This window comes from Lonchura striata, chromosome 2 (assembly GCF_050655825.1).
Source record: "Lonchura striata isolate lonStrDom1 chromosome 2, ASM5065582v1, whole genome shotgun sequence".
Lineage (NCBI taxonomy): Eukaryota > Metazoa > Chordata > Aves > Passeriformes > Estrildidae > Lonchura > Lonchura striata.
Window position 1 is genome coordinate 14,711,019 of NC_140704.1, and position 25,070 is coordinate 14,736,088.

The following is a 25,070-nucleotide window of genomic DNA, read 5'->3' on the forward strand; positions in this document are numbered from 1 at the left end:
CTGTATTATGGAAAATAGACCAGATTAGAAATCTGACAGAATATAAATATTGAGTGTGGAGTAATGACTGCATTCTGCACTAGTGGAGATTTTTGGTTTCCTTTTAGAAGGTAGGAGGTCTTTTCCTTTTATTATTTAGTGAATGAGCTACTGGAAAATGTCTTCCAGCTGCAGCTATGTAGTTTCACTGCCTTGTGCTCTTGATGTCTTCAGGAGTTAACAGAGTGCATTCCTGTCTCAGCCACTACAGTTAGTCCAGCATAATAATTCAACTTCCTAGGGATATCAAATTTATGCTGAAGCTCTCAGCTGTAGGAACTGAAGGCTATGTAATATTCATATAATACAAGAGAAAATCATATCTCTTTTCGTAGGAATGTCTCTCTAAGATTTTGCAGAAGGGTACTTACAGGAGTCAGTGCAGGGCAAGGGAGATGTTTAACTGCCATTAAGCTTTTTTTGGAGTGGGATATTCAGTAGTAGAAGATCAAACAGGGAAACTACTGAAATAAGTGAAGTATGGCACTATAGTGTAAACCATATGTTACTTTATGAATATGTTATCAGTGTCTGTTGTTTTGTCTCCAAACCTAATTTAATGGAATTCACCTGAAGATAGAGACTCACACTTGCCATTACCTAAGTAACTTGTAACACCTTTTTGGTTAGTGGAGATCCAGTAATGGGACTTCTGGTTGAAATGAGCTTGTTTCTTAGATAAGACAGATGGTTTGCATGCTAGAAGTGTCCTCTCCATTGAACAGTGTTTGCTAGATGTGGAATACTATGCTTTTGTTCAAAACTGTGTACAGCTGTCCTGACCTCAGTTCTTTCAGATGAAGGTATGCAGCTTAATTTTTCCAACTCAATCAGCTTGAGATTTCTCAGCTTTTTAAAAGTTGTGTTGCTCTGTCCTTTGACAGTTTTATCAATCCAATTGAAAGAATAGTAACTTGACAGGGAATAGAAATAAGGTTTTGGAAGAGATGGGAATGTTTGTTTTCACTTGTGAAATGTGAACATGTTATTTAGTAGCCTTTAATTCCTTTATTTGAAAATGAAGTTTCAGAGCTTTTTGCTTTCTCTGTGTAGAGCAAAGACCATTAAAAATACGGTCTGCGTCAATGTGGAGCTCACTGCAGAACAGTGGAAGAAAAAGTATGAGAAGGAAAAAGAGAAAAACAAGACTCTGCGTAACACCATACAGTGGCTGGAAAATGAGCTCAACAGATGGAGGAATGGTGAGAAGCAGTTATATTATTATTCTGCAAACTTTAGACAAGCCAACACACACTGAAATAGGCTTCAGGCTACCAGATATAGCTAAGAGCACTATGCAAGGCAGTAATAAGGATGTTAAAGCTACAGTAGTAAGTCAGCTTTGGAACATGATATTTTTTTGCTTTATTGCAGCTGAAATAACTTCTGATAATCAGGTTATGACCAAAATGTCTGAAGGTGTATTCCTTTTACATTGTTCAACACTTGGTTTTCTAGCAGGACTAGAGTTACTTACATTCAAAAAAATTTATTTTGGGGGATAAACTGATATTATTTGTAAGTGCAGAAACTAAGTAAAATGTTTCCTCTCTTTTGGTTTTCTGATTCAAAACAATATCACAAGATCTTGCCCTCATTTAAAACTCAAACATGTGAATAGACAAAAAACTCACTCGAACCCCAAAGTTGCTGACAGTGCCAAATACGTGCTTGTTAATTCTTCCTGAATTATTAACTTCTTATCAGTTCAAGTTGCTGGCAAAATGCAAGTTAATAGTGAAGCCATAAATTCAGGATAAGAGAACATAGGTCATACAGATATACTCTGGAGTTTCACAACTGTAAAAGATGATTTTGCAATCTGACAACTGCACCACATCCTGATACAAATCTAATAAAAAATGGGTTTGCTGAAATATGTTTGGTAGGATGTGGGGTTATTTTGATTTTTGTTGGGGTTTTTTTATTGTTTCATAGAGCTGATATGAGGCCACACCTGAAATGTCAACTTTCTGAATGAACTATACCTAACATGAGATACTGGAGTGTTGAAAAGAGCCTATACTTTGCAAGGACTGCATAAAATGTTTTGAATAAAGCACTAAGGAATTTAGTTTAATTTACCAGAGAAGTGCCTTGGCATGTTCTGTCCTCTGTGAAGTTAGTGTTCTCATCAGAATAATCTTCATGAAAATAAAAGGATAAAAGTGTAACTGAAAATATTTTAGATTAGAAGCAGAGCAATGTAAAAGTAAATGTGGCTACCTTGTAAAACAGTGCCAAGGGAGAGAGAGAGTGTTATGTCTCCTGGGAAAGTTAGGTGACTTTCTAGAAGACAATATTTGATGAGTAATTTGGAGCTCATAGCAGAGTAACTGGGTGAAATACAATGTTTTGTGGTAAGCAGGAAATAGTTTGAATGATCTAATGGTCTTTTTTTTTTTGCCAAGTAATCAGTTGAACTCATTAATTACTGTTAGTAGGAAATATGCAATAACTTTTAAGGGTAATTTTGTGGGAAGTATGTCATGGCTAACTACTAAAATTAAACTTACTTTTAAGGGGAGACTGTACCAGTTGATGAACAGTTTGACAAGGAGAAGGCAAACTTAGAAGCTTTTGCAGTGGACAAGGATATTACTGTTATTAATGATAAACCAGCTACCACAATTGGAGTAACTGGCAATTTCACTGATGCTGAGAGAAGGAAATGTGAGGAAGAAATTGCCAAACTTTACAAACAACTGGATGACAAGGTATGCCATTCTTACTTAATGTAAGATCTCTTGAAAATGTCTTGAATTATATTATTGTATAATATATCTTCAGCATTCTCAAGAGGAGAAGCGAAGGGGCAGGTACAGATTTCTTCTCTCTTGTGACCTGAGGGGGAGTGGCCGGAAGTTGTGTCAGGGGATGTTTAGTTTGGATATTAGAAAAGGTCCTTCATGCAGAGGGAGGTTGAGCACTGAAACAGGCTCCCCAGGGAAGTGTTCACAGCACCAAACCTGACAGAGTTCCAGAAGCTTTTGGGTAATGCTCTTGGGCACAGGGTGTGACTCTCAGGGTGTCCTGCACAGGGCTGAGAGTTGGACTTGATGAGCCTGATGGGTCCCTTCCAACTCATCTTATTCTGTGATTCTGTGTTTAATTTGTCAATATTGTTTTGTTAGCTTAGCTTAAGTATTTGCTGAGAGTGCTTCCTCTTAATTCTGATTAAGAGAAATCAAAGTTGCCTTATCTGGTGCTAAGGGATTGTTGTTTGTTAGCTGGAAAACAATAAATGTGGGAAAATTACTCATTTGAAGACAAAATTTTTCTCTCCATGTTTTGGATATTTTAATTGAAATAAATAATCTCAAATTTAAGCAGTAGTCCTGTATTTGAATAGAAAAATATTTTAATTAAATATTAATTATTCCTAGGAAGTTAGAACATCTTAGAAAAGACTTGCACAGGTATAAGACTTTTATCTCTGAGGCATGGGGTATTACACATACATGCCAGTTAGGAGCCTAATGAATCAACCACTGAAAAGAACTGGTTTTTACTTTTATTGCTTTGTTGTGTGATTACCTTGTAATAGGGAAAGGTTAGATACCTAATGTCTGCTGTCTGCAGTCTCATAGATTACTTTTTTCTGACTGGTATTTGTCAGTTTAATGAACACAGTCTTATCTCAACTACAGGATGAAGAAATTAATCAGCAGAGTCAACTAGTAGAAAAACTGAAGACCCAGATGTTGGATCAGGAAGAGGTGGGTTTTGCTCTTGCATCTCTATTTTATTTTCATTTGTCTTTCTTTTAATGAAATTGGTGGTGTTTGGAATAGGTCTCAGTTTATGACCAGGGAGGAGAATGACAGCTTACTACTGCACAATAGTTCTCTTCTGTGCCTTATCTAAATGCTCTGCCTGTTCATTCCTCCCACCTACACTGTGCTGATGGCCAAACTTAAACCAGCTTTACTTGGATCTTAAGTACCCATTAAGATTGAAAGAATTGAAGTATTTTATGCAAAGACAGCCACAGTCTTCCCTATGCAAAGTTAGCAGGTTGTCAGAGCTGAAGGTAACTTGATTTAATGTAAGAAATCTGTTCTAAGGTTTGCTTCTGGTCAGTTGCTGTACAGAGAGAGAAGGAAGAGGAGGAAAATGTATTGGCTCATAATGAAAGAGGAAATATCTATGTGTTAATTCAGACCATACTTGCTGGCATATTCAAATTATTTGTATGCATATGTTGCCAAGGATGTAAATTAATGAGGGTAAATTTCTATTAACAATGAAAATTTAATTTAGTAAAAATATAGGAAATTATTTCTCTATAACACAAAAGTTTTAAAAAATGGTAATCCTTGTGTACATACTCAGAGGGAAATGGGCCAAGGAGTAGGGAAGTTGGAGCTACTGTTGAATCTAATTTAAATAAATAAATCTGTTTTTCTAGCAATTGTACCCTTTGTCTAGTTACTCTTCAGCAGCTAACAGTGTTAAAATGCTGGAAGTTTAGTCCCTAGACTGTTGATAATTTCAGACTCATGAGTAGTGTTCAGTGGCTTGAGAATTTGCAATGTTCTGTGTGCATTTCTAGTTGCTACTCCTATACGTCTTCATTTGTAATCAATTCCATTTTTAAGATGTTTAAAAACTTAAAGAACTGTGAATATAGATTGTGAATTTAGTTGTTCATTATATTATGTTATTATGTTCTTGGAATCCTTACTGCATGAAGCTAGTCACTTGGAATATAGATACAAGCTATTGTAGCAGCTAAAAACACTAATAAAGTTCAATATATATGTGGAATTTTCTTAATGATTATTTATTGTTGTATTTTTATTAAACCTCTGTCAATATTGCAGCTTTTGGCATCAACCAGACGGGACCAAGACAACCTGCAAGCGGAGTTGAATCGCCTTCAGGCTGAAAATGATGCTTCTAAAGAGGAAGTGAAAGAGGTGTTACAAGCCCTTGAAGAATTAGCTGTCAACTATGATCAGAAGTCTCAGGAAGTAGAAGATAAAGCAAAGGAATATGAACTGCTTAGTGATGAACTCAATCAAAAATCGGTATGAAATTGGGATAAGAAATTACTGACAATCTTCAGTGTGACTTTCTTGCCTTACCTGTACTTTTAAAGTCATTTGAAAGTATATCACAAGGGAAAATGAGATCCTAAGTCTAAAACTTACTTGGTTTTTGCAGCAATCTGTAAGCTTAAGAAAAAATGTATGGTGATTATTGACCTTGATAGTGCTTGTCTTTTTAATGCCTGTGGCATTTTACTACCTGAAGAGTGTTCAGAAATGTCCTAGGTGTCAAAACTTAACACTTTCCTTTCATGCTGGTTTTGTTTTTCTTTCTGGTGCAGTTGGAGAAATCCCAGCTTAAGAATCTGCTTCTTCCAATCTTGAAGTTGCAGTGATCATGCTGCAGTTTTTCTTGAAAGGAATATGTATTTGCCTGCTGTGTGTTTGGAGTGTGAGATGACTTACCTTGATGCCTTGAAAAATAAGCAGTTTGGTTTACTTTCTGAAAGGAATAGTTGGGGAGATATCCCACAAGATAACCCTTGTTAAAATACAGATGCAGTATCAGTCTCACAGGCTACTGTGCACCTCCTTACATACATGCAAAGTTTCTGAATGGACAGTTTTGGTAGCCAGTTATTTGGCATCCTCAATCAGTTTTAAGCAGTCAGTACTCTACCTGTGGTCCTAAAATTCTAAGTAGTGGAAAGGATCAGATATTTGCTGGCATTGCAGACAATATTAATGTCACAAGTCTCATTCTTCTCTGTTCTTGAAGATGATAATAAGAGGGTCTGGGTCTTCTAGTGGCTGTGGCTTTCAACTTTCAGTTAGTAAGTTTTGACTTGGTAGAACACTAGTGATGTAATTGAAGTTCACAAGATCATGAAACTTCTCTTTAAACTTCTGAATATTCTAAGCTGAATAATCTTTACTGATAACTTACATTGCTTGAAGATTGGCCGAAAGTCAGAGAATTATGAAAGTCAGAGTCTTAGGAGCAGCATTTAAAATCTGTTGGAGTAGGCTTGCTTTGTGTGTGTGTATGATTCTGAAGTGTATGGGGTTTTTTTGCTGGTTTTTCTTATTTGCTTTATTGATGTAATTTTGCTTATAGGTACTAAAAGGTGTAGGTACTAAAAGTTATTAATGACATCCATTGAATGTCATTAATAACTCAATCTGCAAGAAAGCATCTGCTCAGAGGTGTCATAAAATTAAGACATCCCAATCTGGCACTGCTAACCCATGCAGTAACCATCCTTTGACATCTCTGCCTGAAACTTTTCTGCTGTAAAACTTCTAGTGTTTTTTAAAACTCGACAGCAAACAGCAGACTCTTGAGCATACAAGCTGCTGAGCTGCAGATACTGTAACCACAGCAGCTCAGACCAGCTGAAAAAGTGCTCAAGAATAAGAGTTATGATTATGAAATATCAGTACTGGAAGAGTATTCTCATTTTTTGATTTGCAAGTAGGGTTAAGAGCTCTGCAGATAGAGCTGAAATTGTTTTCATTTATCAAAATAGGGTGTAAAGTGTTTGACTTGCTGTCCATTTACCTTTTTTCTATATATGTGATTCCCTGCAATATTTAATTGTATGTAACTCTAAATGCTGTTTTACAGTGTTAGCACTAATTTTGCTGCAGAATTTTAAGATCTTGAGTTGAAGATCTCTGTCCCCAGTACTTTTTAGCTCTTTCAGAAAAAATACTGGTTCTTTGTAAATAGTATGAAGCTAGTTCCAAGAAAAAGAGTGTGTTTTGTTTAATCAAGGGTAACTTGTTTTACTGTAGGTCACTTTAGCCAGTATAGATGCAGAACTTCAGAAACTGAAAGAAATGACCAACCATCAGAAGAAACGAGCAACAGAAATGATGGCCTCCTTACTAAAAGATCTTGCAGAGATTGGAATTGCAGTAGGAAATAATGATGTCAAGGTAAGAGTTAATCACTGCTGTCTTCAGTGCCATGTATTAAATGCATTGTGGATAGGTGGGGGAATTTTCTTAGTATGGTAAAAATTGCCACTATAGGAAGTTTCATCTATATTAATAATTTGGACATAAGCTTCTCCATTGCTTATATTGTGACTTAATCAGGTCCCAGACAAAATTAGATTATGCATAGATGAGGAAGAGCATGCATGATTTTTTTCTGAAGCAATGTTCTCATTCATGTTATCAAACTGCTGTATGAAGTGGTCTTAATCAACAGTATTATCTTGGAAATCTAATATTGACCTGCAGTCATGATCAGGGTGATATTTGTATTAAAAATAGCATGAGGACATGAAATAAAAGACAAGTCTAGAAGATGGCTATAGGGCAAGAATATAAGCAGTATTAGAAATCAATAGTGAATTGTATTTCCTTGTTCAAGCAACTCATTGTCCTTGTACAAACTTCTAAATCATCCATCAGAAAACTTAAATACCAAAATGTAAGGTTTTTTTTGGTTTTTTTTTTTTTCCCCTTCTGTAGTTATCAGTTGTGGCTGGGGATGTGTCTTGGGCATTAAGACGCTCCAGTGTGCTGTTAGTTCACTTTTGTTATGTGAGCTTGCTAAATGTGCTATTTCACCCTTTCCAGCAGCCTGAGGGAACTGGCATGATAGATGAAGAATTCACAGTCGCAAGACTGTACATTAGCAAAATGAAATCAGAAGTGAAAACAATGGTAAAACGTTGCAAACAGTTAGAAGGCACACAAGCTGAAAGCAATAAGAAGATGGAAGAAAATGAAAAGGAGTTGGCTGCCTGCCAGCTCCGGATCTCACAGGTAAATATTTCTCTTCAGTGCACAGTGTTCTTTATAAATTAAATTCATTAACCTGTTGGGGAAAAAAAAATTGCAGAGTTTTTTTGGCACCTAACATAAGACTCAGCTGTTTCCTTAGTACTCTCATCAGATTGGATGCTTCTAAGTAATTCAGCATGGCAGGATGTCAGAATTCCTGCCATTTATCTGTAGCCTGCTAATGCATTTGTAGCACTTGTATTAAATACTGGAGCCTGTGTGTTCTCCATCACAGGTGGCTAGTGGTCACTCTGCCTGCTAATGCCCCAAGCTGGAAGTGGGAGAGGTAATAGCAGAGTAAAATTCCAGGAGGTTTGCATAGCAGATTCAATTTATTTCTAATGTGGGAAAGGCTGTTTTAATGTGATTGTTAGAAAAGATAAGTAATGTGACTTCTAACATTAGATCTAGATACACAGTTTAATATTTCTATATGTTGTTTTTTATACAGATAATCATTTCTTTTAAAATCAAGAGATGCACATTTCAGAGCCATCTTCTAAATACAGTGGGCCTCTCTTGCCTCTGTTAGTATTTAGCATGCAAAACGTCTCTTCTCCCAGCCAAAAATGTATTTCATTCCAACCCAGAATAAAGACACTGTGTTAAAAGCTGCATTACAGATCTACTTGAGTAGTCATATTCTTCTAAGAGTCTAGCTGGGACAATTTTTGTTTTGAGACAAGGTTACTTGTTGTGTGAAAAATAAGTATGAACCGTTTATGCAGATGTAATTCCATGGTACCTAGTTCCAAAGCAAATGAATCTTTTCATTCCACAAGCATGAAGCCAAGATCAAGTCACTGACTGAATATCTTCAGAATGTGGAACAGAAAAAGAGGCAGCTGGAAGAATCTGTGGATTCTCTTAATGAAGAATTAGTTCAACTCCGAGCACAGGGTAGGACTTGCCTCCCTACACCCCACTCACCACCACCATTTGAACACTACAGTGATAAATATAAAGTGGAAAATAAATAAATTATAAATAAATATATAATAAATTATAAATATATAAATTGGTCAGTTCTGTTTAGGTTGAAAGGTAGAGCTATAGAAAGGCTTTTTGCTACTGAACGTGTAGAATTAATCCATGGTAAAACATGTTTGCTGCTTCAAAGAACTGTTATTGATAGGAGTAAAGATGTTATTAATTCAGTTAATTTTTGTGGTGGGAGGGAACTTTTTCCAAATTGTAAGGTGTTGGCAAGGGAAGGGAAACAAATATCATCATCCATGTGATTATGTAGGTACCTGGCTGAATTGTGGTTTTTGTTCTGTCCCTTCTAGAAAAGGTTCATGAGATGGAGAAAGAGCACTTAAATAAGGTTCAAACTGCAAATGAAGTCAAAGTAAGTTAATTTCATTGCTTGAAAAAGAAGAAAACCTTAACAACCCGAATTCCCACAGAGTGAAGCCTGGTGGTAACTCAGAATATTTAATACGTTCTGGTTTTTTCTAATAGCAAGCTGTGGAGCAGCAAATTCAGAGCCATCGTGAGACACATCAGAAACAAATCAGTAGCCTGAGAGATGAAGTTGATGCAAAGGAAAAGCTCATCACTGAGCTTCAAGAGTAAGTACTTGACTTTGTTTTAGTGGTGCCAAATGTCTCTGGGCTGGGCAAGTACAGAAGCACAGTACAGGGGAAGGAAGTGGTGAGAGTTTCCTGCAGAACTGTCCTTCTGTCTTCCATTATGTTACTGAATGGGCTGAGAGTTTCAGCTGATTAAATATTTACTTTGTGTTCAGCCAAAACCAGAAGATGATGCTTGAACAGGAACGGCTGAGAGTTGAGCATGAGAAGCTGAAAGCAACTGATCAGGAGAAAAGCAGAAAACTTCATGAGCTTACGTAAGTTATAATGATTCATAAAACAAATGTGTGTGTAGGGATGCTTACTCTATAAGCTAATGATCTAATATTCACTTTATAATATGCTTGTTAAAGAGGCCTTCCTGAACCTTTTTTGAAACCCTTGCATTGCATGAATACTGAAAATAAGAAGTAAAATTATGGAAGATAATAAGGCTATGACTGTGTTATGGATTGGAGTAAATAACTTTTCAATTTGCAGCTAAGTATTTATTGCATTCTTTAAGATTGCAAGAATTTTCTAACAATTCCCCTTACTCTTTTTCTAGTTCTTGTGTTCCCTTAATTTTTTTATGGTTCTTATGTGATTTAACTTCTTAGGTGGCTCTAATTGGTTTATTCTTAAAATTAAACAGTTGCATGTTTCAATGATTAACTAAATACAATGTGTTAGTGAATTAGAGACTCGAAAGTTGGTGGAAAAAATGGAATTATATTCCGCTTGCAGGTAAGTATCCAAGTTCAAGCTCAACAAGAGTTCTCAGCTTCTAGAAATCTGACCTTAACCTCCTGGAAATCTTTCTAAGTGTATCAGTTATAACCCCTTCCTGGTGCATACAAATTATCTTTACAGAAGCTAAAAATACATTCTACTTAAAAGTACTTTTTGAAAAGTTCTTTTTGGTTATGTTTAAAACACACAGTGATTTTCAGGGATTTTTATCATGAGATTTGAAGTAATCAGAGGGACCTGACTGATCTGTGCTGGTAACCAAGAAGCAATGCTTGCTATTTTTTTTTTACCTTTTTGTTTGTTTGTCCTGTTTAACTGACTGAAATTTTAACAGTGCTCTGGTATTGTGATTCCATTTTATTTTGATTTATTTATCTGCCACAATTATTACAAAACCTACAGTAACTACAGGAGGTTTTCTTGTCTTGTAAGACTTGCTATACATACCACATTATTGCTTTCTATTTCAGATTGTAGGCTCAACTACATCTAACACTGACCACTTTAAAGCACCTGCTGTATAGGAACATTTCTCTTCAAAAGATTTGCAAAGACTTCTAAAAATTGTGTTGTGTCCTCCCCCAGACTTTTTAAATCCAGTTATTTTCCATTGAATATCATAAATGTGTATGGCAAATGACAGACCAGGAACAATGCATATTATTCACTTTAATTTTTTCAATTTGAAGTTGCAGAAGATGCTGGGAACTATTTATCCAGAGACACCGGGAAAATGGATAGGATAGTGACATTTAAAATATTTTAATAGGTCAAATATTTACTCATTTAACTGTGAACAAGTAGTGAAACTGACTGAGTAAGGAGAAATTCCAAGAGGAAAAGAAGCTTTTTAAACTACTTAACAGGAGCACTACACATTTTTGGCCTTTCTATTCTAATCTCAGGTCATAAAAAGGAAAGTCCACATATGTTTCCTGTATTCTATTATCTTGGTAACTGCAGTGACGTACAGTTCTGAGTTTCCTGTGCAGAAAATGCTTTCACATTAACTGGCAAGACAGCAGCTCTGTACACTGATAATCATCAGGTTCTATTCCGGTACACTGACATTGTTGTTTACAATGCTGGTTTTGCCAATGTGTTGAGGGTGAGGTGTTAAAAAGAAGAGAAAATTTTTAATCTGGCACATGATATTTATCATCTCAGCTAGTCACAGCTAAGAACATTTGTAGGATAAGATCTCTCCAAATGTTCACTCCAAAGCTAACTCTGAGAGTCTTGTCTTTTACTATTCTAGAAGCTTATATAATTTATGCATCTGAATGTACTTGTTTGTATTCTGTATTAAAAGTACATCCCTCTTTTTCTTTTGCAACTCCCCAAGTCCCATCACCCCCATGCCATACAGATTTCTGTTGCTTACGTCTTTAAGACTTCAACCATAAGATTTTTTTCATTTGTACCATAGAGTGCTAATTACTCTAGTCCTCTAAAAAAAATTTTCTGATTTTTCTAGGATATTTCAGGAACAATTTATTCTCTTTTAGGGTTATGCAGGACAGACGGGAACAAGCGAGGCAAGATTTAAAGGGTTTGGAAGAGACTGTGGTAAGATAGTCAGAATATATTCCAAAGGAAATGTCAATATTTGTCTTTTTTTTTTTTCTTTCAGCGTTTGTTTGGGTTGGTTTTTTTTAATTTCTTGTCTTTAATTGTAGGCAAAAGAACTTCAGACTCTTCACAATCTTCGGAAGCTGTTTGTTCAAGATCTGGCTACTAGAGTGAAAAAGGTAATGTGGTGCTGTAGTTAAACCTGTTTCTGAAGATGCTGCATGAATTTCAGTTTTGAACTAAATTAGGAACTGAAGTTTATTTGGTTTAATTTTTAAGACTTGATCTTAAGTATAGAAGTTCAGGTGTGTACTCAGACTCCTGTCTCACTCCCCTGCCTTTGTTACTGCAGAGTGCTGAGATCGATTCAGATGACACAGGAGGCAGTGCTGCACAGAAACAGAAGATTTCCTTCCTTGAGAATAATCTTGAACAGCTTACAAAGGTTCACAAGCAGGTACAGTGTGACTTCATTTCAAATTTTAATGAAACTACTCCAGATCCATTATTACAGAAACAACTGTCTATTGGTCATAAAGTAACTTTTATAAGTTAATACCCATACATCTTAAGTGTGTCTCTTGATACAGGAAAACTTTAGTCTATTATTTTGTAACATAAATTAATTAGCTGTTTTAAGTGCATGTGAGCGTATAACAAAATAGCTGCACTTAGACAGGGATCCAAGCTGGTGTTAAGACTACATATATGAGTCTAAAAGCTGCTGGCCTGTCTCAGATGGAAGAGGTCTCTCTGTTGGATAGCAGATTCTTCCACAGTGACTGATTTTTCAAATTACATTCTCAATGTCACTGACCTCTGTAGATTTAGTAAAAGCTTAAGCAAAGTTAATATGGTAACCCTACTGCTTTACCTCTTTAGGGGTGAGGGGGGGTTTTCGTTAGCTCCCCCTATGAAGAGGGATACTAAGAAAATAATCGCTTCTGGTTTTGTAGCTGGTACGTGATAATGCTGATCTTCGCTGCGAACTTCCTAAACTGGAGAAGCGACTTAGAGCTACAGCTGAAAGAGTTAAAGCTTTGGAGTCTGCACTGAAGGAAGCCAAAGAGAACGCTTCTCGTGATCGCAAGCGGTACCAGCAAGAAGTAGATCGTATAAAGGAAGCTGTAAGATCCAAGAATATGGCCAGAAGAGGACATTCAGCACAAATTGGTGAGTAAAGAATCCCCTGCCTCCTAAAGCTTCATCTGTGTCCTGCTTTTTTTGTTTTGTTTTTGTGTATATGTGCATCTTTCAGTCCTCATTGAAACTGCACATATCAATATGATCTATTTTCTACTGTGAGTTATATTTTGGTTAACAGACTGTGTGTGGAGGTGGTATTTATTGTTGTTTGGTTTATTATTTTTTAAAATGGCTTTCGAAAAGGCTTACCAACCTAGAATTCTAGCCTGAATATGTTACATTTCCTAGAAGAAACAATACACCGCATGTGAGTCTTAATCGCTTAGGTGATTCCAATTCCATTCCAATTTCTAAGACTAAATAGGTATTTCAAGGAAACAAGAAAAATTAAGCCATCACCTTCAACAACAACGACGAAATTGACCTGATCTTATGAGGCAGAGGAGCAGACAGAAACCCACAATATCCGAAGATCTTTAATTACCTTTTTGGTTCTTTGTTCCAAAACATACAGTATCCACAGCCCTCTCTAGGGGAAAATAACACAGGTAGGAAGGTGGAGGCAAAATAGTCATATTCCTTTGCTCCTCCCCCTGCTATTACTCTGTCGAGTGCTGAGGACCAAGAAGGTGTGTGACCTGTGGAGAGCTTAACTGTGCACATTACACTAAAGCTGAAGAACTGAAGGACTTAAGTCATCAATACACTTCTCTTAAATGTTAATGTGACTAAAATGAGCATTGCAGTTAAATTTTGCTCATATTCCGCAGATCTGCAAAGAGCTGTTGCAAAATAGTTTTTTGGTCACACGAAGTGGCAGCTTGCAGACAGGTGCTTTTTTGTCTTAATTTTCTCTCAAGTGGTCTCCAAGAAGACAAACAATTCTGTGGTGGCCTCACCTGAGGTGTACAGCCTCTTGTGATTAAATGTCTAGATGAACTAGTCATGTCTTCCTGAAGGTCAATTTCCTATAAGGCAGTAATTGAGAAGTGTTTCTCTGCTGCAACTGCTACCTGTAGGTTCTTTTTTGCCTGCTGAAATTTTAAGTGCTTCCATTTAATATTACAGAATTTTGTGAAGTCCTATGCATACATTATGTGTGTTCTGTTAAGAGCTAAGTGCAAAACTGATTGAAAATACAATTTACTAAGTGTATGCAGCTTATGAATGACCTGTCAAAACTACTGGATTTTTACTTTGGCTATTGAGCAAGTTTTATTTTTATGTGGTGGTAAGTTGATGAAGTAGTGTTATCTATGGAGTATTGGTACACAGAACCACCTACAGAGTGACTAGTAACTAGTGACTTTATCAATAAAGTAGATGTGGGAAGGACAGCAATTGTAATGATTCCTTACTGATACATAACTCTCAGGAATCTGTCTAGTGTTGTGTCTTATTTGAGTTCTTATTGCCCAAAAAAAAAGGATTCATAGAAGGTAATACATTAGGTGGAACAGATAATTCTTGTGAAGGTAATCTTTGTCAGAAGCTTTGCAAGCCTTAACAGGGATCAGTAATGCAAATTTTGTCTATTTTCCATAGTTTGTTGTAGTTGACACTAATCTGTTACGTTCTCAGAATGCCATCCTCTAAATTTGTTTTCTTATTCAAAGTGCATTCAATTGTGACTATTACATTTGGCTAATGATATCAGTAAATTTGAATAATCCAAGGTCTTCCTGTATATTTATTTGTAAGTCACATTTCTTGTCGTGCAGCTAAGCCTATCCGCCCTGGCCAGCATCCAGCAGCTTCTCCAACTCATCCAAGTGCAATTCGTGGTGGAGGTGCGTTCACTCAGAACAGCCAGCCAGTCGTGCTGCGCGGAGGGGGACGGCAAGACAAAGTGTAAGTTTGTCTTGTGGCATTCTGTAAAATGTGGGATCAAACTACTTTGTATTAAGTTTATTGTGGTTCATTTTGTGGCATAAAGTCACTTGAATAGTCAGATAAACTTCTTTTTACAGAGTTTTATAGCCAGTGGAATGGTATAATGTTCCCTGACTAAAGATGCTGCTGCTTTTCTTCTGAAACATGTTTGCTGTAAAATGGTAATTCTGGTGGTGTTCTGCAGGAGTAGAACAAAATGTGGAAACAATCAGCTGGGAGATGGTTACCAGTCAAAAGCGGTAGTTACTGTTTGGGAAAGGAGAGGATATTTTAAATTCTTTTGGCTTGCTAGTATCTTTTTAAATATGGTTTTCTTCAGGAAAACATTCAGCGATGAAATAAAATTTACCATATTTTCACATGTTATTTATTTGCTTTTCTTACTGTGTTTGCACACTGCTTCATGTGTCAGTGATTTGGAATTATTTAACAGAAGAATTCATGTCCTCATCCAGTAAACTTAAAATGTTAGCCTAGCTAAAATACCGTTACAGTAATTGATATTAAATGTGCACTTACTTTAAAACATCTCTAATCTCCAAAGTAATTACATGTTGCATGGTATTTAATATGTTTAAGTTGCTTTATAGAATCATGTCTCTTTTTAATTAATATCTGCTTTATGGTTGATTGATCTGTTGTTCACCTAACAGTAATGCTGTACTTAATATTCTCTGTTGTCATCTTCACTTTTGAATGTGTCTATAAATGTCTTGTAGACATTCCCTTAGTTAATTATCTGCATCTTCAGTTTGAAATAGTTGTAAAATGGGGTGGGGTGCTTGAAATCTGAGTGCTCTTCTTCTGAAGGGCTCCAGAACAGCTTATGTGAATCTTATTTCTATTTATTTCTTTTCATTAGCTGACTGACTTTTCCAACCTTTCTCTCCAATTCAGAGAAAACTGGGCGGTAGTACTAGTCAAGGTGCCTGGTTCTGTTCAGTAATGTTTCTTAGTAAATAAGAGATTGAACTGATAGGTACATTAACCTTGAATAATATTTGCCTTGAATGAGCAAAGAGTTGCCACTAGCCAGGAATAGCAGCAAAAGTCATGGGAAATGGAACTGGACTCTTAAGTGGTTTCTGTCTGTAATGTTGGCTCCATTATTGCAGTCAAGATTGCATACCCAGTCAGTTTGTGGTTCTGTGAAATCATTGGTAGCACACAGCATTGCTTAAATTCTTTGTATGTTCTGTAATTTCTTATTTTAAAGTGGGTTTTTTATTAGCACTTATCTGAGTGGTTTAAGAACCAGGCTCTTAAGGGCCATGTAAATAGTGATATGGTCTACTGTAAATGTGAATAACTTTGCTTTTTTGTCTTAACTATGATTTTTTTTTTTTTTTCATTTGCAGTTGCTGAAAAGTAAATGCAGCATGAGGAAGATCAGATATTGTGTAGAGGGAGTCATTCCATGACAATAATCTCTCCTTTTGGGGACTGTAGGATTATTTTTTGAAAATTGTATAAATTATACCTGGCCTGTACAGCTCTTTCCCCTTCTACAAATTCTGCTAACTGATTCCCAAAAAAAAACCAACTAGAGTGCAATTTTGGCGTCTTGAAAAATGACATGTTACTTAAAGTGTAGCTCTGCTTATTACACAGTTTGTCTTTCATGTCTTAAATTTAGTCCGCACTGTGCCAAGCTGAATGTACGTTGAGAAAAATCTTAGTTCAAATTTTCTAGCTTAATTTGTGTACATCTTATTGTCTTAGGGAACGTGCAACAGTGTTTAAATATACTTTCATTTTTATCACTTCACATAACACTACATGTCCCACTGAGTTAGGGCGGCACTGTACCTTACAGTTTTCTTTTGGAATGCTGCATAGAGCATTGGAAGTAACTGTGTGTGTATGGTGTGAGGATCCTGAAGTGCTGCCACAGCTGCCTGAGGCACCGCGACACCGCCGGCCTAAAGAGTTGGGAATGAACAAGGCTCTGTAACTGTTATCTCCTCCCGTGCCCGGCCACCGGGTGACTTAGAATTAAATACTGTACAGTAATAAGAGTAAACCCGAGTTTACAGAAAAGACTTTGGCAATGGATTATCCCATCTGTCCTGTTCCTGGTTCTGCACACAGTACAGTCTGGTGGAGTGAAAACATTCTGCTTCATTCTGATGAGCCTTTCTGTCCATTTGTCTATATCCGTGATAGTTCACTTTCACTATTTTGTAATAGTGAAATGAGGGCAATCTGAACTGTAAAGTTATATTCCACTACATAGAGTACTGGAATTTTTGACTAAAATTTTAATTTTAGGTTTAAAAAGCCTTTTTCAGCAACAGGCCAGTGAATTCAGACACATAAATAAAGGACACAACTTTTTAAAACTGATGTATCCTGAAATGCCAGAGGCATGTGTTTAAAATAACAATAAAATAAAGTGCTACCCTGAATTGTATTTGTAATTCATTTGTAAGTAGGTATATGAAATGTCCAAAGTAGTAGTTGTTGAATATTTTTCTTCTCTTTGCAATAAAGTCCTGTAAAGTGGCTAACAAAGTGAAACGTGGGGGTTTGACTTTTTTTTTTTTATTTGTTTGTTTAGAGCCCCAGTACTCTCACTGAGCTGAATATGGGGTTTAAAGTTTTATAGTATAATTTACTTAACTTATTCATAGGGTTTAGCCACTATAATTTTTAGGACGGCCTTCTCCTGTATAGAAACTAGTTAGTTACCAGGTCTTTAAGAAAGAAGAAATTTACTATTGCTGGAAGAATGCAATGAGTTTTTCAGACCTGGTTGATACAACTTTTTGTTCTGGCTTGAGTTGTTTGCTGGGTATTCAGTTATTGTGGAAACCGTAGAAACTCTGTTCAGACAGCAAATCACTTTGAATTTTTTTATTTTAAAATAGGCAAAATATTTATATTATGATGGATTATAGTCAAATTTTAGACCTTGAACCACTTTTTTTCTATATCTACAGTAGTCTGAATTTTAGTAGTTTGATTTTTAAAGGTTGAGTGTATCAGTTGGAAATCCCACTATTTTGGAGTTTTCAGCTTTTAAGACAGTTTTTTTCACTAAGGCCGCCAAGCACTCCAAACTTGCAGTTGTTTTAGAGCACAGTTGAAGGCAGGATGCTGAGGGAAAAAAATAAAGAAACAACAAAATATTTTGAGTTAAATCTCTCATCATGGAATAAGCACTGTCCATTATCTTTCTCTGTGTGAACTACAGGTTTTCAGGCCTTCATTTGTCAATGTGCAATCATAAAAACAAAGCAACACACTCAAATGAAGCAGGATTTTTTTTCTCATGCCTGTGAATGGGGGTTTCATTCCTGTAGGTAATTGTCATGGGTTTTGGTGCTGAAAATTGCTGTGTTTAAAAAATTAGATTAAATAGTAACTAGTGTGTAGCTCCGTGTACATCACCTTTTTATATTTAAACTTTTTTTTTATTTTAAACCTTTTATGAAGTTTACCAAGAACTGCCTCTTAAAATGTAAAAAAAAGAAAAACACACAACTTTCTTTGCTTTCTGGTTTGGCTGTCATAGGTCAGCCAGACAGGACAATTACTGTATTTTGTAAATGAAAGTATTCAGTCTATACAGGGAATGTTCAACACTGCTATTTCAACTTGCAGTCTTTGAGTGGTTCTTATTCTTATGTTCCTCTAGATCATATTTTTAAAAGATGGTTTAGGATAGGAACTTGGTGAAATAATATTTATTTCTGGTGAACAACTAAATTATTTACATAACTTAAATGCTGACTCACTACTGTGTGTAACTCTAAATTTGACATGAGGACAAGTCTACCTGTGGAATCTGATTTAACTTCAGTACACTTAAGATGCATTAAAACAATTGGTTTGGGGAAGACGCCATATAGTTTTAACTTACCTGCATGCTGTAAATGTATTTGTGTTTAAATAAAGAGGAGAAAAATCTTTGAACTTCTTTGTGCATTTATTCCATTTATTATCTCTACATGTGGTCAAATGTGGTGATGCAACAATCTTGTCCAGGTGTGTTGTGTTGTGCTTGGGGCTCTCCTGAGTGTGCTGTCAGTTGTCTGTATGGTGGTGCTCAAAGCTTCGTTACCCACATTCTTGGACAGTTGTTTCCAGAATCCATGTAAACGTGGTTGGAAAGGAGTTACCATGAGTTATCACTGGCTGTGTGAACCTCTCTTTTCTTAAACTTGGGTGTCTGCTGATTTGGTGACCCTTCATTCTGGTTGAGACAGATTAATCCATTTCCAGTGTTTCTGTGCCATCTAGACTTCTGTAGGCTTCTCCTTTCAAGGGACTCATTTTCCTTTACCAATTATCTGTAATAGTTGATTCTATTTTTCTTAGTGCTATTGAACTGATGTTTATTATGGAGCAGTGTAGTTATGCAAGGCTGCAATCAACTTCTGGATAATTTCCACAGAAAAAGATTTAGCCAGATATATAGCTTTGATACATATATATATACATATATATATATAAAGCATAAAAGAGGTCATTATTTAAGTCTGCCAATACAGTTACTGTAAAAGCAAAGATCTCAGGAGGGAGAAATTGCATCTGTAAAGCTGTTCAGCAGTGAGCTGGTCTATACTGTAAAATATTTCATAGTGTACCCTGTTAACAGAAGATGGTCAACTCAGACCTCTTTAATTGCAGACAACCACTAAGGGATGCTCAGAAACGAAAGGAAATCTTTCACTCTGAAGTTTCCTATGGGCAATGGAATGGTCCAAAATCACTTTCGAAAGTAAGCAAAACATATTACTGCATCTCTGCCAGGGAAAAGCTGTGGTTACCTGCACTGTCAGACTGGTAAGGAATTCATTGGCTGGCCTAGGTGCCTTCCCCCTTGAATGCACCGAGGAGTTGTAACACCCGCTTAGGAAGTGTCAAAATGAATCACTATTTAACACGTGCTATGTGCAAAACTGCCACTGAAGTACTCATTAAAGACATAATAAAACCTCACTAAATTACGGAGGAAACACATCTGGAAGATGATCACTGAAGTCTGATGGGTACGTCAGAATTTTCGCCTGGGGAGTTTTGAGCTCACGAGTCTCGATGAAGTCCGCACGGGGCTGTTCATTGTTTGATCTTGAGCCAGCCCTTGCTGGGGGCAGTGCGGGGAGAGCACTTGGAGCCGCGGACTCCTCCGAGTGTTTCACTGCCACAGCTGGAGGGGCAGAGGGTATCAGCCAGTCAGCTGCGCTGTCCAGGGCAATGGGCAGAGGAAATGAGGTGAAGAAGGAAAATGCTGTACAAAATAAAAGAGCCTGTTTAGCCTGTTTGCATTTGAAAAGAAAAGTAAGAGGCTAATGATTATAAAGGGAAAGCTGAGGCATTGCATAGCATGGTGTGGTATATCTGCACCCTGGGATGTCCTGCAGGCTCTGCTCTGCCTGGTGTGGGCAGGGCGGTAGAACAGAGCTAAATCCATCGACAGTCTCACCTCCAGTACCGAGGGAAGTGTTGATATGTACCTGCAGCAAGGAGGGCAGCATAACCCACATTCTCCGCGTTCCTGAATCCACAAAACTGGGTGTGGAAATAACTCGGAGGTGCCCCCGGGTGTGTGTTAAAGAGATTTATTTCCACAGCTCCTGTTGTGAGGAACAGATGCCTGGAAGCCCCTGTCCTGTAAGTCAGCTAAATTGTCTCCTACACTTGGACAAATGGACACTTCACAGTTTATAGTATTGAAGATACCTGTGAAGCCTCTTGCTGTTTCAGTGGGTTCTTGATTTTGCTTTTGTCAGGAGCAGCATTAAAAAGTAAAGGTAAATTAGCTCAGCAAAGTGTAAACGTCGGGCGTTATCCTGTTTGCTTATCACCTTCATCAACAGGCCCAGTTCCATCAGTCAGGGCGTGTTGTGCTGCCGGGACAGGTGTTTTAAGTGATCACTCATCATCCGATAAGCGAGTATTCGGAGGATATTTTGTAATGATCTTCCCTGGGAGGGTGTAAATGATTCTTTAAATGCTTTTACTGCAGGAAATACGCTTCAGCAGAAGCCAGGACAGAGTTTAGTTTGCTGCCCAGGAAAGCTCGTTTCAGGCACAGCTCACTGCGAGCCTTCCTGTGCGTGCACTAGCCTGGTTTGCAGGGGCGGCAGCAGGGTGAGCCTCTGCTGCTGCGGAGGGAATTAGGAAGCTGCTGTAGGAGAGGATATCCTCTCACACCTGGTAGGGGGTTGTCTAGCAGAGGCAGCGCAGCCCCTGCTGCTCACACACATCAAGAGAGAGTCCTGGTCCTGTCACCACCAGGCTCAGCCCCTGCCACCCTTCCCCTTCAGACTGCAGAGCTCCCCTTTGGCCACCTCGGGTGTGAGTGACTTGTCCCTGTGCTGGGGGAAGGGACGAGCTGCCTGCTTTTCCTGAAAGATACTGGTATTGCTGCTCCTACAGGTCTGCTTCCCACTCAGGCACGAGGCCAGGTGCTCAGGGTTGCACAACAGAGAGGAGCTGAGCCAGGCTGTGGTGGAGTAATAGAGGTTTTGAATTTGGTCTGTGACACTTTCTAGGTCTGAGGTTCAGCTTGACTTCAGGCCAAATGATGAGCTCCTTCACTGCCAGGGCTGTCATCCTCCCTGCCCAGCAAAGGACTGTTTGTTGATGAGCCTGCAAGGTCGTGATGAAGTGTAAGCCGCTCTTGTTATCTCACTGCTGGGAGCACTAAACCCAGAACTGTCCACCCGGGGCTGCAGTTCCAGCGGTGCCGAGCTAGGGAGGGACAGCAGCACTAACCCGGCCGTGCAGGAATCTGCCCGGGACCGCCCGGCCGCGAGAGAGCCCGGGGGCAATGGGGGCTCGTCCGCCGGGCCAGCGATCCAAGGATCCGCTGCTCCCTCCCTGGGCCCGGGCCTCTGCCCTGCCCCGTCCGTTCTCCCGGCGCCGGCCGGGCCCCGGACCGCTCGGGACCGCGGCGCGGCGCCCGTCCGGCGCCAGGGGGCGCGCGGGGCTCCCGGAGAATCCCGGACCGCCGCCGCTCGGCCCGGGGCTCCCGGAGAATCCCGGATCGCCGCCGCTCGGCCCGGAGAATCCCGGAGAATCTCGGACCGCCGCCGCTCCCGGCCCGGCCCCGCTCGGCCCGGGGCTCCCGGAGATTCCCGGCCCGGCCCCGCTCGGCCCGGGGCTCCCGGAGATTCCCGGCCCGGCCCCGCTCGGCCCGGGGCTCCCGGAGATTCCCGGATCGCCGCCGCTCCCGGCCCGGGGCTCCCGGAGATTCCCGGATCGCCGCCGCTCGGCCCGGGGCTCCCGGAGAATCCCGGATCGCCGCCGCTCCCGGCGCGGCCCCGCTCGGCCCGGGGCTCCCGGAGATTCCCGGCGCGGTTCCGCTCGGCCCGGGGCTCCCGGAGATTCCCGGCGCGGCCCCGCTCGGCCCGGGGCTCCCGGAGATTCCCGGCCCGGTTCCGCTCGGCCCGGGGCTCCCGGAGATTCCCGGCGCGGCCCCGCTCGGCCCGGGGCTCCCGGCGCCGCCGCGCACCCGCCGGGTCCCTCTTGTCCTGCCGGGGGCCGCGGCCGTGCTGCTCCTTCCCCCCGAGCCGCACAGGAGTGAATCCTGGCAGCTCTTTTCCCAGTTAAAACACACAATATGTTTCTGAATAAGTACCAGAGTACCGTGCTAGGCATTTTCCACTCTTTGTTTAAATCACAGTTTTTTACAGGAAGATACTTGGAAATGTCGCAAAAATTTGGTTTCTTTATTTGAATTGCAAAATAAATTGTATGAATTAATGACAGGAAGTCAGACCTGTGCAGTGGGTGAATCAAGTCCACTCATAGGTGAAGCTTGAGACATTTTTGTATTTTTCTCTCATTTCCAGCTGACTTGTCTCCATTCATCCACACACTTGAGCAGCACAAAAGAGGTGGGAAGAGTCATTCCTGATGAGAAATGGATTTTTTCCTCCTGCGCTCATTATTGTAGAGGACTGTCAGTTTCCCTTGGCAGCTTGTACAATGGGCTTGCTCTCTAATAAATGCAGATAGCATTAAATTAACATTTCATTCCCACAGCGACAAACAGTGGCATCCAATTCCAGCACAGGATAATTCAATGACAGTATGGCAGCAGACATGTACCTTGCCTGTTATGGGCTAATCAGCGATGCAGTGTTCAAACTGGACTCAAAGCATCCACAAAGCTTGGAGTGAGTTTATCAACCTTTATTAGCTGGTGAAAATGAGCTGGGAAGTGCAAATTGAGAGAATATGAATAATATTTTTTTTTAAGAGCCAAAATGCATAAAAATAAGCATAAAAGCATGAGTCAAATTGAATAAAATTTTTATTTCTACTCTTCATCTAATTCTAACTGGAACCTATGCAGGAGCTGTCAGGGGAGGAGAACTGTTTCCACAACTGACTGCAGGGCCGTAAGCATATGTGGACATGAAAAAAAGGATCCTTGGTTCATATGCTGGGCTGATAAAGCTGGTAGAAATTGCACTGCTAGCCTAGGAAAGGATGGAGTTTGGTTTTGTTGTGTTCTTGGTCGGAGTTTGGCAACCTAGGACAAAGCAAGGCTGTGGAGAAGGAGGCCCAGAGGTGTCTGGAAGCTGTTACACCAAAGATCTCCAGTAGAGAAGAGCAGATATCCACTGCAGGAGACTCCAGGGGCCAGTGAAGGGTGAGCAGAGCCCGCACACCCTGCCGTGGTGCTGGGAAGGGAGCTGCTGGCCCTCAGGCAAGAGCTGACTCAGAGGTTCCTCTCTGCTCCTGCTCTGCTGCCTTTGTTCCTTCCTGCTGCAGCTTCCTTGGGCCCGACCCTGAGTTCTTCTTTATTTTCTTTTGGAGTTACAGCACACGTGGGAAAACACTCCAGAGGGAAATGGATACTGAGCTTTTTCAGACAACTTGCAAAGAAGAAGAAGAGGTTTTGCAAGGACAGGAAATTCAGCCTTCACTTTTACAACATGCCCCGGGGTTTTGTTCTGCACATCAGCAGATCTGCAGGAGGGAAAGGACCAATGTCAGCCTTGGAAAACACAGGGTTCCCCTTTCGCTTGTGCTCAGCTTTCTGGGCTGTGTGGTTCTGAAAGGCTATTTTGGTGCATGCTTCTCAGTGAGAGCAATGCTTCAGTTAGTGCTTGGCATAAAATCTTACCGGTGCTAGTTGCTTTTTACTTTTCATCAGCTGAGATATTTAAAAGCATCTCATTCGTGTCCCCTAGAATTAGTCTGAAGATTCTCATCACACTTGGTATTTTATTAATGGAAGCTCTTGGAGACACATCTGGCATATTTTATTGATCATAATCTCATGGCTGGAAGATCATCTTGGTAGCTATAGCAACAGAACTTGTGGTTTTTGGTTTGTTTTTTTTTCAATCGTCAACAGAGCTCCACAAAAAGTGAAGTAAGGAGGAGTAGATAATTTAAATTACTAGACAGCTAATAACTCCTTCTTCTGTAATAACACCTTCTTCTGTAACCAGTTCTGAGATTTCTGGTTTGATACAATAAATAATGATAGGAACTAAATCTTTCAATGACTACCTCTGATATGGAGGCTTGTGAAATGGATGGATGTGCTGTCTCAGGAGTCTTTTTTTGCTGATTGCCCATAGCTCCCATCCTCTGCTGGGCTGCAGGGATCATGAGCGGGCTGTGGGCACAGACCATGGAGGATCAAGAGTACAAAGTATGCATTTGCAGCCCTCCCCCTACTACCCAGTCAGGCAGGGGTCCCAAACACTGCCCACAGCAGCAGGGCTTGCTCCTGCTCTTGGAGGCAAGAAGCACTCCCAAAACGTACCAGGGAGTTAAGATGAAATTATAACCTGTAAGTGTGCTCTGATGCCTAAAGACCCCTATGAGGTTGGCACCACTAAGTTTTCTTATCAGAGATTTTCTCAGGTGTGTCTACTCAGGCACAAGTGGGACCTGCAGATAACTTGGCCTGCACTGTGGGATGGCTTTCCTCTGCTTCCAGCTCAGTGTTTGGCTCTGAGAGCACTCCCAGCAGTGTTTCTTCATCCTGCCTTACAGCAGCATCCTGCTAGCACTTGAAAATGGTGATGCTGGGACAGCCAAATAGAGCAGTGGGTGGGTGCTGTTGCCTCCCTTGCTTTCCTTCAGGGCTTTCCAGCAAGGCAAGTGGAGAACCACCCTCAGCCTCCAGCCAGAGCAGAAAGTCACATCCAGGTCTGCAAGAAGATGCATATGGGTATAACCAGTACTCCCAAAAGATTCCTAGACATTCAAGCCTTCACAACAGCTTCTCAGCAATTTAAAAAAAAAAAAATAGTCATTTGGAAGTGCTGGAGAGCACAACCCTGAGAAAATTGCAGAGGGTGAAGGGCAGACTCCTTCCCTG

The 25,070-nt window shown here is 39.7% G+C and overlaps 1 protein-coding gene across 3 annotated transcripts in view; it reads left to right on the forward strand.

Annotated features, from left to right (window-relative positions):
* KIF5B (kinesin family member 5B) overlaps nucleotides 1–18,688 on the forward strand; it is a 33,836-nt gene extending 15,148 nt beyond the window's left edge. Inside the window, exons 11-26 of one of the 3 annotated variants that reach the window (XM_021542972.3) lie at nucleotides 1,093–1,241; nucleotides 2,563–2,756; nucleotides 3,690–3,758; nucleotides 4,866–5,072; nucleotides 6,831–6,974; nucleotides 7,626–7,814; nucleotides 8,615–8,732; nucleotides 9,122–9,183; nucleotides 9,297–9,406; nucleotides 9,583–9,684; nucleotides 11,668–11,728; nucleotides 11,839–11,910; nucleotides 12,084–12,188; nucleotides 12,688–12,904; nucleotides 14,599–14,728; nucleotides 16,129–18,688. In XM_021542972.3, the coding sequence (XP_021398647.1) occupies nucleotides 1,093–1,241; nucleotides 2,563–2,756; nucleotides 3,690–3,758; nucleotides 4,866–5,072; nucleotides 6,831–6,974; nucleotides 7,626–7,814; nucleotides 8,615–8,732; nucleotides 9,122–9,183; nucleotides 9,297–9,406; nucleotides 9,583–9,684; nucleotides 11,668–11,728; nucleotides 11,839–11,910; nucleotides 12,084–12,188; nucleotides 12,688–12,904; nucleotides 14,599–14,728; nucleotides 16,129–16,135 (1,936 nt within the window). In that variant the 3' untranslated portion in view covers nucleotides 16,136–18,688. The remainder of the gene's footprint in view (nucleotides 1–1,092; nucleotides 1,242–2,562; nucleotides 2,757–3,689; nucleotides 3,759–4,865; nucleotides 5,073–6,830; nucleotides 6,975–7,625; nucleotides 7,815–8,614; nucleotides 8,733–9,121; nucleotides 9,184–9,296; nucleotides 9,407–9,582; nucleotides 9,685–11,667; nucleotides 11,729–11,838; nucleotides 11,911–12,083; nucleotides 12,189–12,687; nucleotides 12,905–14,598; nucleotides 14,729–16,128) is intronic. The other 2 variants (XM_031503806.3, XR_014950640.1) reach the window with 2 other exon arrangements.
* The last annotated feature ends 6,382 nt before the right edge of the window (nucleotides 18,689–25,070 follow it).